At 41.0% G+C, this 13491-nt stretch overlaps 1 protein-coding gene across 1 annotated transcript in view; it reads right to left on the bottom strand.

The window, feature by feature from the left end:
- Positions 1–774: 774 nt before the first annotated feature.
- The window catches only part of LOC145406714 (organic cation transporter protein-like), a 144512-nt gene continuing 131795 nt past the window's right edge, over positions 775–13491 (bottom strand). Inside the window, exon 11 of the mRNA XM_080277815.1 lies at positions 775–903. Within this exon, the coding sequence (XP_080133941.1) occupies positions 775–903 (129 nt within the window). The remainder of the gene's footprint in view (positions 904–13491) is intronic.

Below are 13491 nucleotides of genomic sequence, written 5' to 3'. Positions count from 1 at the left end.
TAGGGAAAGAGGACCCGGTGACACTAACAAACATCATTTCAGGGAGAAAGACGCCTCACTATGGTAACCTCCTACTCACGTACACTCTGTGAGGATGTTATTTTTACAGTGTTCTTGCTGTCTTCAGACCAATTTATTGAAATCTGAGGAAACGTCCGACAGTTAAATGGTTAGAAAGTCTCCAGTAACTGTTTCCCCATAAAGGAATTCCTTAAAGCTAAATTATACAATCAAGCTGTAAAGAGCGCAAAATAACATGTACGTCTTCATTGTAAGGAGAATACACTGAAACAAGTCACAGCTCTTGCCATACGTTACACTGGCGTAAGTCCAAAATTTTACTAAATATTGCACATACTTTCTGTGCCAAACTTGAAGTCAATGATACACAACAATTGTTCTAATAATGTCTTTTTTCATTGCAATCAACTGCGATGAACTTTATATATATATATATATATATATATATATATATATATATATATATATATATATATATATATATATATATATATATATATATATATACAGCATTCCACATTAAGTGATGATGCTGGAGAGGGAAACCTTCACCTGTTGGCATTGATACAACTGAGTGGGTCCACTGCCCAGTTATATAGACGCACCTCAAAAGAGTATGGTGGATTACACGAGGGGAGGAACTTAACCTGAACTCCACTGGGTTCAAATTTCAGATGAAGCTAGGGTACATTTGCAACTAGTACAATATTATCTGGCTTTTGCTGTCTTGTCAGAAGCCTTTCCTGTGTCACCTCACTCCAGTTCGGTGATGGTGTCGGGCAGTGTGGAGCCCTTAGTCTCCCACAGCGGCCACACCACCACACCAGCCACCAGCGACGCGGCACCAAACACAAGCGATACAGCCCAAGGGTATTTCACATCCTGTGTACACAGTGAGGGAAAAAGATAAGCCGAGAAACAAAATTATAGTGTCACATTACACTTAGCATATCTGTAGTCATTTGAGCATCTATGTAATTTTCTGTTTTGTATATATATATATATATATATATATATATATATATATATATATATATATATATATATGTATATATATGTGTGTGTGTGTGTGTGTGTGTGTGTGTGTGTGTGTGTATTTATGTGTGTGTGTAGGGTGTTCAGAAAAATCTTACCTTCAGGAGCTTGAAGGACAAAGTGCTTATTCAGTTCCACTACTGGTGGGGACTGCACCATACTTTGCAATTTTTCTTTGGCCTACTCAACCCCATGCCTCATGGCCCCAGTATATTTTGGTTTCTTGGTGATTGAGATTAGTCATACTTTCTCCCACAACTCCATGTTGTTTCTTTTCAGATGGCTAGTACAAGGTCCAAAACCGTTGCATTCCTGCTCGGTGTTGCCTGAAAAGACAGTTTGTTGAATTTGAGGCAGCTGACAACGATTGGAAACGTCCTACAACGACATTTCTACTTTCTGAAGGAGGGGAAGAAGGACCTGCCAACATCATTGTCATTGGTTGTTGAAGAAGCAATGGCAGTATGGTTCAAAGCATCCATTCCCATGGTTGAAAAGCGGCACACTGAACAGAAGTTGAAAAAGAAGTACAAGAAATACCGTAACGTGGTTCAGAATACAGCTCGAAGTAGGAAGACTCAAAAACAAAAAGAAACCCGCTACAGGGATGTCCACATGAAAGGTCTATTGACTTGGCCAAAGGTGATGTATTGGCAGTGCTGAAGATGCAGGAGGGCAAGGAGTTCCTGATTGATCAGAGTACCAGTAGGAAAATGTACAACGGCACTGAAGACAAAGTGTACAAGACCAGAATGAAGGCCAAGGACAAAAGAAAGAAAGAAGAAAAGAGACGCCTGAAGTCTGAAGAGGAAATAAAGAAAATGCTGGAGAAGGGAGAAATAGGAGAGGCAGAAACGTCCACATCATCAAGTAATTCTGAGGATGAAGGTGACAATGAAGAAGTTCCTGGACTGTCTACTTTTTCCACTCCAAAAGTTCCACGTTTGGATCCAAGGCGAAGGTGGGTTATTGATGATCCTGTAGTTCTTGTCAGATGTGATCAGACAGACATTTCAACGTGAGTTGCATTGCAGGTGATAACTCCCGCCTTGACCGCAGCAGGAATAGACGTGGGGGATCTCACGTTGTCTGTCAGATCTCTCCACTCTGTTCGGAAGGAATCATGGACTAAAATCGCTGAAATGATCAAAAATGAAATCCAGCAACAAACACCTTTGATTCCCCATTTTGATGGAAAGCTCTTGCCCAACATCGATGGTAGTGGCCACAGTGATCGCCTGGCAATTGTTGTTACAGGGATTGGTACGGAGAAGATCCTGGTGATCCCTAAGATCCCTGCTCGAATGGCAGCAGCAGTGCTAAGGACTCTAGATGAATGGCCGGAAGTGAAGCCCTGGATTGCAGGGCTCTGTTTTGATAGTACAGCATCTAACACCGGGGTTCACAGCGGAGCTTGCTTTGTCACTGAAAGAGGTCTCCAAGTCTCACTGTTGTTCTTGGCATGCAGGCACCACATGTGTGGACTCATAGTGACAGGGATCTTTGACCTCGTTTTCTCTTCTTCTGGTCCTGAAATTCCTCTTTTCGGTCGATTCAAAGAGTTCTGCAACAAAATTGACACAGATTCCTTCTATCCCTACGATGATGACCTAGATGAAAATTCTCAGTCGTGGATTGCCAACAGAGCCAAGGACATTGAACACTTCGTACTCAGCCACATGGATTGTACACAACCCCATGATGACTACCATGAGCTCCTCCAGCTGTCTTTGGCTTTCCTCGGCAAGAAGCCTGTACAGATGACCTTTCACCATCCAGGTGCCTATCACAGAGCACGTAGGATGGCCAAAGACCTTTACTGCCTCAAAATTTTCCTTTTCAGGAAACAGCTGAAGGATGCAGCCTCCTTCCCCTTCACATGGCATCAAAAGGGGGCCATCAAATGCAACTGTGTCTTCCTCATCATCATCTGTGTGATTGACTGGTTTGAAGCTCCAAATGCTGTCGATGCTCAAATCAATGATCTCAATCTCCTGAAGAAGATTGAAGAATTCAAAGAGGTGGATCTCATTGTAGCAAAGAAGGCACTGGACAAAGTCAAAAGCCACCTCTGGTACCTCAGTGAGGACCTGGCTCCACTAGCCATGTATTCTGACAAAGTCTTTGCTGCGGAAAAGCAGGAAATGCTGAAAAATATGACCACAGCACCGCCGAGGACGAAGGGTCTGCGCCGTTTTAACATGAAAACGATTGATGAGGCACATACCTGAAAATCTCTAAGTTTGTCACCCAGACTCGAAAAACCCCTTCCAGTGTTTGAAGCTGGATACTCCGACAAGCATCAATGACCTCTGCCCCATTCCTGATGTTATGGTCCACCTCAAAGTGGTCTGTGACGCTGCTGAGAAGGCAGTCAACCTGGCAATGGACTACAACAGTGGTCTGACGAAGAATGAAGAAGAACGACAGCTAATCTTCCATGTTGTGCAGCACCACAGAGCCCTCTATGACTCGACCAAAAAATCCCACAGGTAATAAACTGATTATTCTTGTCGTTTAGCTCAAAAATGTTGTTTCTTTTTGTACCACATTGTTTATTTTTACCTTTCTTCACCATACTCTTTACGTACTCAGATCAGTTAGATTTACAGAATGCAGGGGTAATGAGGCACGACTTTGCATGGATAAAACAACAAAAATTTATGTTTAAATGCTTTGTTTGTAAATCGATTGTATACTTGGCCACCAAAATATCCAATTTTGATATTTCCCCCTGTAAATACTGAACACCCTGTATATATATATATATATATATATATATATATATATATATATATATATATATATATATATATATATATATACACACTGAGGTGGTTTGGACATGTGGAGAGAATGGAGAATGAGAGTGACTAAGAGGGTGTATGTAGATGAGCTGGAGGGAGGGAGAGGGAGGGGTAGACCGAGGATGAGGTGGAGGGATGGAGTTGAGAGGTATATGAGGGAGGGGGGGTGAGTTGGGGGAAGGGGAGTCAAATGGTGGGTGACAGAGCGACTTGGAGGCGTTTTGTCTGCGGCCACCCTTTGCGGGATTAGGGCGTCGGGCTATAGATAGATAGATAGATATATCATCATCATCATCATCCGTTTGAGTATCCACTGCACGACCGGCCTATCCTGACCAGAGTCGGGACGATACAGCCAATGTATCTCTACCAAGTGGCTTAGGCTGTCTGGTACAGATTGTATACAGTATAGGGTGAGAAGTGCTTGTAAGTGTAATTGTAGTGTTGTAGTGGCTTTGGATGTGTGTGTAGTCTGAACCAGGTGTAATCGGCCCGCGCAAGCTGACTGGGTGCAAGCATACTTTACAATAAGCGACACTGGTTCAACCACAGCACCCCTTGTGTCCGCCAATGCAGTGCGTGGCCATATATATATATATATATATATAGAAATTTGGGTGGCCCGAATATGTACGTGTACAAAAAAACTTTTTCCAGTTTTATTATTCTCCACAAGGCTACATCTGTTCCACATCACTTAAGAAGCTTTCATGGAAAAAATTCAAGAAAATCGGCTTATATTTAGAAGCCACTCCCTGGTGGAATAATATGTGATCCTGATAATATTATATTTGATCACAAATGCCTAATCGTCTAATGAATATATGGCTAGTAATTGCATGTAACTATCCTAAAACTGTGACAACTGTCGAACTAAACATTGAACAAAGCTTGAGCAGTAGTCAGTAGACATACATATTATAACGTGTCAAACACTGCTGTATGCAGCAACCATCTGTTGGAAACGGAAAAGCACCACGTCCACGCCGCACCGTGCACTGGGTGGCTCGTCGATGACTCAGTGGTCACTCAGTCACTCAGTGGATGACTATTTCTCCACACAATAGGACGTACATTGGTGTGATGTTGATAACTACAATGTCATGACACGAGCAGTGAATTACTCTGATTTAGCAGTAAAATGTATTATTTTAACTACCAACAATGACACTTATCAAAAAGTTACTTTGATATAATAGGTCTGTATGGTCCACATACCAGGGATTTGTTGACTGATATCTGATTCATTAATAATGGAATGTTTCTAATACCAAACACAGTGTTAAATATTCATTAGATCCAACATATGATCATCAGTATCCAGATATGCTGAGCGAATTGAAGCTAATATTTAAAAAACATGTTCTGAGTATTATTATCGATAGTTATAACAGTCTGGCTTATCAACGTGTTCCATTCACAGGTCATGCCTATGACAAGAAGCAGTCAAAAAGTATGGCTTTTAGGCAAGCCTGAGAAAGATATATTGGGTGCTCGCCTGCCAACTAATGCCGATGTCCTCAGGAACTTCATGGTTCACTGTCAGAACAGACTTACAGTCAGTTACAGCAATAAGATTACCATAGAGAAAATAATGGTGATGTGGGATAAAGTGCACACCCCGACCCAAAGGGTAGACTCGGGTATTTGCAAGCTCCAGAAACATCACAAATCGTACTGTGAATTGAAGAAAACAGATCGTTATCGAGCAAAACTTCAAGAAAAAAGTAAAAAAACGTTTCATACTTCTCGAAAGGACGCTCTGCTCACTATGACTTATGAAGAGGATATGCCGTTCCTGTGATTACACCAACAGAATTCCTTCAGCGGGAGTATGTCTGGGGTGGACAGAATCTCGGCAAACAAAGAGGCTCATAGGCAGCATCGAAGTGATCAAGCCAATGCTCGAAACGAAAAATGCAAGCTCATTGCACAGCAGATGGAGATGACTGTACCATCCAGTTCTATTGATGTTGAAAGCTGCAGCGCTTCATCAACAAAGTCTGAGGGCCATCAACATCCAAACAAATTAGACAGCAAAGTAAAGCTAAGAAAACCATTGTAACTAAGGAAGTAGCAATACATACTGCAGCGTGTCGCAGACGACAAGAAAAGACTGCCACTTCCAACGAAAGCTGCTTTGATGAAGGCAAAGGGTTGCATTATTCCTATACTTAGTGTTTTAAGTGTGTTCCTTTAGCACTCAAATAAAGAATGTCTCTGGAAACGTTGAAAATACATTTTTCGTTTTTTTTTTTTTTTTTTTTTTTTTTGACAATCTGTCGATGTTGGGTTTTCAGTTCATTTTTTTTTGGAATTACGACAGCGGGAGTGACGTCTAAAAATTGTGCATTTCATAAAGTTTTTCACACAGTACCTTCAGTGATGATAAGGAACATATATAGCCTTGTGGGAGTGAACTGTTTCTACTCTATGGGGGGGTTATCCTAATATATATATATATATATATATATATATATATATATATATATATATATATATATATATAATTTCCCCCTATGGCTGGGGGGACACAATCTGGCCGCACTATGGGGTGATACTACTGCTCTGCGGCCAGGTTGTGTTAGGAAGAATTCTGCCACCTTATGCCCTGCATGTTGTAAATGGCAGGTAAAAGGGACGGGGTGAGGGGACTAGGGACCCCCTCCTCTTTTTTTTTTTTTCCCCCTAAAAACAGACAGTCCATAGATAGGGATGGGGGACTGCATTATCCCCACACCCTGAAGACTGGGGCTATGATTGTGCATGGATGTAGTACGATTGAGGCTAAAAGGGAGAATATTGGGATGTGTTGTTGGATGTGTTGGCCTTGTGGGAAACAAAGATGAAAGGGAAAGGTGAGTCTAAGTTTGGAAGTGTGAATGGAAGATTGTCAAGTGTTGATAGAGGAAGGGCAAGAGAAAGTGTGGCCTTGTTAGTGATTCCGGAAGTACAGCAGTGTGTGACTGAATGGAAGGAGGTGTCATCGAGATAGACGTGGGTAAAAGCGAAATTTGAACGTGAGTTGTGGGTATCTGTAAATGCATATGGGCCTGGTAGTGAAAGGGATGCAGAAATGTGGAAGTCTTTCTGGAATGATATTGATGAATGTCTGCAGAGTTTTGAAGTGAATGTGAATGTGGTAATGATGGGAGATCTGAATGCTAGAGTGGGAAATATAGCAGTTGAAGGTGAAGTTGGTATGCATGGTGTGCCTGGAAGAAATGAAAATGGGGAATGAATGATAGGGATATGCTTTGAGCGAGAGATGGTGATTGGAAATACCTTTTTGAGAAGAAAGATATTTATAAGTATACATGGGTGAGACAGGAGGGTGGAAGGGTTGTTGATAGAGCTTTGATGGACTATGTGGTTGTGTCCAGGAATGTAATAGGAAGATTGATGGATGTGAGAGTTTTGAGAGGGGAGGGTGGAGGTATGTCTGAACACTACCTGGTGGAGGGAAAGTTAAGAGTAGGTAAGAGATGGGTGAGAGCTAGGAGGGTTAGGTGTGGCAGGAAGGTTTTGAAAGTGAGTGAGTTGGATAAAAGAGAGAAAATGATAGAGTATCAGGAGAAATTGAAAGATGAGTGGAATGCAGTGAAAGATCAGGAGAATGGCAGTGTGGAGGAGGAATGGCAGTTGTTCAAGAGTGTTGTGGTGGGGCATGCGGAAGAGATGTGAGGTGTGAGACGAGTGGGTGGTGGTGTAAGGAAGGAAAGTGAATGGTGGTCCGAGGAAGTAAGTACTGTATGGCTGTGGCTGAGAAGAGACGTGAATATGAAGTGTGGCTGCAGAGGAAGGATGAGGTGTCATATGAGAGGTATAAGGAAACGAGGAATAGGGCGAGAAGGGCTGTGCGTGATGCTAAAGTGGCAGCAGATGAGAGGTGGGGTAGGTGGTTGACTGAGAATTTTCAACAGAGTAAGAAAATGTTTTGGAAGGAGGTGAGAAGGGTGCAAAAGGGAGAGTCTGGGAAAGAAGAGCGAGTAAAAGCAGAGGATGGAAAAATGTTAATTGAGATGGATGCAGTAAGGAAGAGATGGGCAGAGTATTTTGAAAGATTGTTAAGTGTAGAGGAGGAAATGGAGGCTGAGATTGTCGCAGATGGAACGATGCAAGGAATAAATCTGTTGGGAGAGTTGAACGATTTTTTAATCCAGGAGGAAGTGCAGGAGACAGTAAAGTAGGTGAAAACAGGGATGAGTATGCTGTGGAATGCCTGAAAAGTGATGGAGCGACTATTGTTGACTTGTTAGTAAGTTGATGAATGTGTATTTTGTGAGAGGTATGGGGCCAATTGACTAGGGAAGTGCTTGTGTGGTCCCGTTGTGTAAAGGTAAAGGTGATAAGTATGAATGTACTAGCTTTAGGGGTATAAGTCTGTTGAGTGTTGTAGGTAAGGTGTATACTGTAGTACCATGTTAATTAAGAGAATTAGAGAGGGTACAGAGGGAGTGATTGGTGATGAGCAGAGTAGCCTTATGAGAGGGAAGGGATGCGTGGATCGGGTGTTTGTTGTGAGACAGGTGTGTGAAAAGTATTTATCGAAAGGTAAGGATGTTTTGGCATTCATGGATTTAGAGAAAGTGTATGATACAATTGATAGGTAGGCCTTGTGGACTGTTTTAAGATTGTATGGACATGATGGTATGTTGTTAAATGGAGTGAAAGTTTTTATGTAAATAGTGCAACTTGTTTAAGAGTGGGAAATACTGTGAGTGATTGGTTTTCTGTGAGATAGGGGCTGCGGCAGGGATGTGTGATGTCGCCTTGGTTGTTTAATATTTATATGAATGGTATAAGGGAGGTGAATGCAGACTGTTAGGTGGAGGTCTGAATCTGGTGAATGTTGATGGTAGAGAGTGGAATCTGAAGAAGATGCTGTCTGCAGATGATACTGCACTGGTGGCTGATTCAGAGGAGATATTGAGGCAGTTGGTAGAGGTGTTTGGAAGGGTGTGTGAGGAAAGAGAAAGGAAATGAGAATAAGAGTAAAGAGATGAAGTGTACAAGGTTGGTAAATGGTAGGAGAATGAATATAGTTTTGAATGGTGAGTTGGTTGGGGAGGTAGAGTATTTTAAGTATTTAGGGTCACCTAGTGCTGTGAATGGAAGAATAGATGTAGAAATGAAGTTTGGAATGAATGAAGTAAGAACGTAGTGGGAGGAATGAAGTAAGTGTTTAGATGTCATTCACTTGGAATGGATGTGTTGTGGTACCAACTGCATTATTTGGGGGTGAAACATGGATTATGGGTATAGCAGAGAGGAAATATTTGAATGTAATGGAGATAAAGTGTCTAAGGAGTATGTGTGGAATGACACGTATGAATCGAGTGAGAAATGATGAAGTGCAAAGGAGAACTGGAGCTGTACGGGAGATGGCTGACCGAGTTGAGCAGAGGGTGTTGCGATGGTCTGGGCATATGGAGAGAATGGATAATGAGTGATTGGTAAAAAAGATAACTGGATCGGATGTGAGAGGTGTAAGAGTGAAAGGAATACCACGAATAGGATGGATGGACAGCGAGAAGAGAGCGCTTGATGCGAGAGGGATGCCTGCTGAGCAAGGAAGAATGGCTGTGCATGATAGAAATGATTGGAGAGAATTTGTGAATGAATAAATGATGACACAGCCTTGAGGAGGTATTCTTCCGTATTTGGTCTAATCAGCAGATCAGGTCAGGTGTGGGTAAGGAGATGGGTTCATTATGATGTGGCAGGGGTAAACCAGCTCTACTGTCAGGCCCTGCTGCGGACGTCACTGATTACACTGCGCAGTTGATCCTCATGCGGTGTGGGTGTTGTACAGTGAGGATCTGTCCCTTCTTCCCTTGGGACTAAGACGTGAATGATTATGTTTGAGTGGATGAGCAAATTGGGAGTGTGTCGTCCTGTCTCAGCTACCTCCGTTTCCTTGAGGTAAACAGAATATATACAGGATATATATATATCATCATCATCAGTCGTTTGAGTATCCTCTGCAGGACCGGCCTATCCCGACTGAAGTCGGGACGATACAGCCAATGTATCTCTACCAAGTGGCTTAGGCTGTCTAGTAGAGATTGTATGTAGGGTGAGAAGTGCTTGTTAGTGTAATTGTAGTGTTGGAGTGGCTTTGGATGTGTGTGTAGTCTGTGAACCAAGTGTAATCGGCCCGCGCAAGCCGACTGGGTGCAAGCATACTTTTACAGTAAGCGACACTGGTTCAACCACAGCACCCCTGGTGTCCGCCAATGCAGTACGTGTCCGGGTGAACACTCCCAAAGTTTATTACCCTGGCGGGGCACGAACCCTGGTCCACCTGTGTATGAAACGCACACTCTACCACTGTACCACAGAGGCTCATATATATATATATATATATATATATATATATATATATATATATATATATATATATATATATATATATATCATCCAATCACACAGTGGCCAATGAGGAGCGTAGGAGTGCGGAGCTAGGCAGTTGGTCCCAACATTTAAGATGAGAGTGACCAGCTTTACTCATCACTATATGACATTACATGACCAAGCAACCCCAACCATCCCTTGGATATAAACCTTCACCGGTTCAATCCGATTAGAGTGCAGTAATTACCTACTAAACCACCAGGCGCCAAAATCTGTTTATATGGTTACCACCCAGCATAGTAAATGGTATCCTGGTGTACAAGAAATACCATTTGGCTTGTCACTCAGTGTAGAGTCATCCACAGGGAGAAGGAAGAGGACAGAATGAAGGAAAGAAAGAAGAGGGAGTGTAAAGTTACCAGTAGGCAGAAGGACAAGGAAAGAATGAAGGAAAGGATGACAGAAGAGGATGGAAGGAAAGAAGGATGGAGGAGAGGAAAGGGCAGACACCCGACAGCAGCACTACATTGAGTGGGTGGATGGCGAGTGCCCCCACCTAACACAATTACATTTGTACAAACATACATACATACATATATATATATATATATATATATATATATATATATATATATATATATATAAATACATATATATATATATATATATATATATATAAGGAGCAAGATTTGCCAGTTAGGTAGCCGAGATGTTTCTCAATGTTTCCTGAAGTTTACTGTAGGTTCTGGTACGAGTCAGAGTTACCAGTTTCCCTGCTGTTTGTGGGCATAGTTATTTCATAAGTTAAGCATTAATTTTTCAGCATTTTTTCTTTACAATGTTTATTTGATTGCTTGTAAAATTATGTAATTCAGTTTAAGTTTCTATTGTAAATAATTTATAGTGTATGTACTGTAAGAAAACTGGCATGTTTTGGTTGTCTCCGAGTTGGTAACTGTGCTCTCTCTCTCCGGATTACAACAGTATTGTGGAGAAAAGAAGTTTCTCGAATAATGTAAGCTTATATAAGGATGGGAAAGAGACTGTTTCAGTTTGAGTCGGTTTTCAGTTCAATTTGAGAATAGTGGAGTGTTAGTTTGTAGCCTATATTTTCGGTACTTTTGAAAACAGTGTTGTCAAGCATTAAGTGTAATAACAGTGAAGTGTTGTCAAGCATTGTTATAACAGTGAAGCGTTGTCAAGCATTAAGTGTAATAGCAGTTAGTAAAGTTTGTATAGCTCCAGTGCTTGTGAGAATAGTGAAGTGAAGTTGGAAAGCGTTAAGTAGAATTATTTGGAAAATAAGGACAGTGAACTTTAAGAAGCCAGTGTTCATTTTCGTCTCTGCCCATCTTTGTACTGTACACCAAAAGGCTCACCATGGGAAGAACAACTCACTGGGCAATGTCCTTCCTATATTGAACTACGTGGACATAACTCTGCTGTCAGGAGTGCAGATTTCTAGAAAGTGCTGCAGTGAGTCGAATCTTTTGACATGGAAGCACAATGTGTGCAGACAAGGTCAAGCTGGGCAGGAGGAAATGTCCCTGGCGACAATTGTGATGCCATTACAGGTCCAAAGTGAAGAACAGAAAGCGCTCAGAAATGAAATCAAAGGACAATTAAAATCACAAAGTGTCCAAATAGAAGCACAAAGTGTCCAACTTCAAGCACAGAATATGGGACAGAAAGAACTCAAGGAACAACTACAGGCACAAAATGAAGAAATCAATGAACTATTTCATTCACAGAGGAAACATCTTCAAGAGGCATTACAGGAGCAACAGAGTGAATTACAACTGAGGATGCAAGGACAGCTAGATGCTTTCATGAAGGAAATGGAGGAAGAACAGGAACATTTGAAGGAGGAGGTATATGCTGAGTTGCGGCAGCAGACGTATGAGGTAAGGAGTAATGTAACCAATTGCAAACAGCATGTATCTGACCAGTTGAAGTCAATTAGTGAGGGAATAGTGGCGGATTGCAAACAGCATGTGAAGAACCAGCTGAAGATTAGTGAGGGAGTAGTGATGGAGTGCAGACAGCATGTAGATAGCCAGTTGAAACATGTAGTTGACAATGTTAAGATAATTAGTAAGAAAATTGAGATTGTAAGAAATTTCTATACACTCCTTTGTCTGACGAATGTTAGTCTAATGCAACCTTAAATAATTTCACATGTCTCTTAGGAGATTTAGGTGTAACTGATATTTCAACTCACCTACTTATTACTCTCCTATCTCGTAGCTAATTTCCCATTGGTTTGGCCAAATCGTCAACGTTCCTTAGCAAGAAAGAGTTGGACAACAGATGACAACGAGCCTGATGTTTCATTCAGTTGCCTTGGCTTCCAAGCGTCCTTGAGGTGCGTATTTACAACGTGCTAACTCAACGCTTTTTTTTTTTTTTTTTTTTTTTCTTTTTTTGCCTATCGACCATTGGGGCCGGAGCCCCTGGTCATTAAGGCAAAAATATATATATGTATATACATTGATACATATATACATATATATGCGAACATATATATATAAATACATACATACACATTTTCATGCATATGAATATACACACTTTCATGCACACGTACATATATATATACATACATATATATATATATATATATATATATATATATATATATATATATATATATATATATATATAATAATTTTTATTTTTTTGTAGTTTTATTTTTTAAATTTTATATATTTTCAACCTTATATTACTTATAAACTAAAATACCTAATCTAAAGACCCTAAAACTAATCACCTGACAGACAAATCACCAATCTATACTAAATCCTAAGAGACAAATAACTAGACCTACACTATTGGTAAAAAAGCCTCGACCAAGAGAACACCATCGACTGCAGATATGTAATGCCTCTCTACATTACACACCTGCTCTCATCACTTGGTGACTGTCAGTCGAGGCACAACCTAATATAGGGGACATCAATATATGAAAGGGAACCAGACGAGTCAGGAACATTTCCATATACGTCAGCTGTCGGCCCTAATTAGAATAACTTAAACAAGATGGTATAATGTATTTACATAATATGTACAAAAAGTGAAGAACCTTGCCCAACAGACCACCATCGACTGCAACTTCCCAATTCCTTTCTGTATTGCACACTTGCACTCATCAGCTGGTGACTGTTAGTCGAGGAACGGGGTTTAATGTAGGGGACATCAATATTAGAAATAGGTCAGTGGGAGGAGGAACTATTTCAAATACGTCAACTGTCAACCCTAATTAACAGCACAA

The sequence above is a fragment of the Coenobita brevimanus genome, chromosome 8 (assembly GCF_032717465.1).
Source record: "Coenobita brevimanus isolate Jiangsu-jjx chromosome 8, ASM3271746v2, whole genome shotgun sequence".
Taxonomy (NCBI): Eukaryota; Metazoa; Arthropoda; class Malacostraca; order Decapoda; family Coenobitidae; genus Coenobita; species Coenobita brevimanus.
The sequence above is the reverse complement of the archived record's forward strand: the minus strand, read 5'-3'. Positions and strand labels throughout refer to the sequence as shown.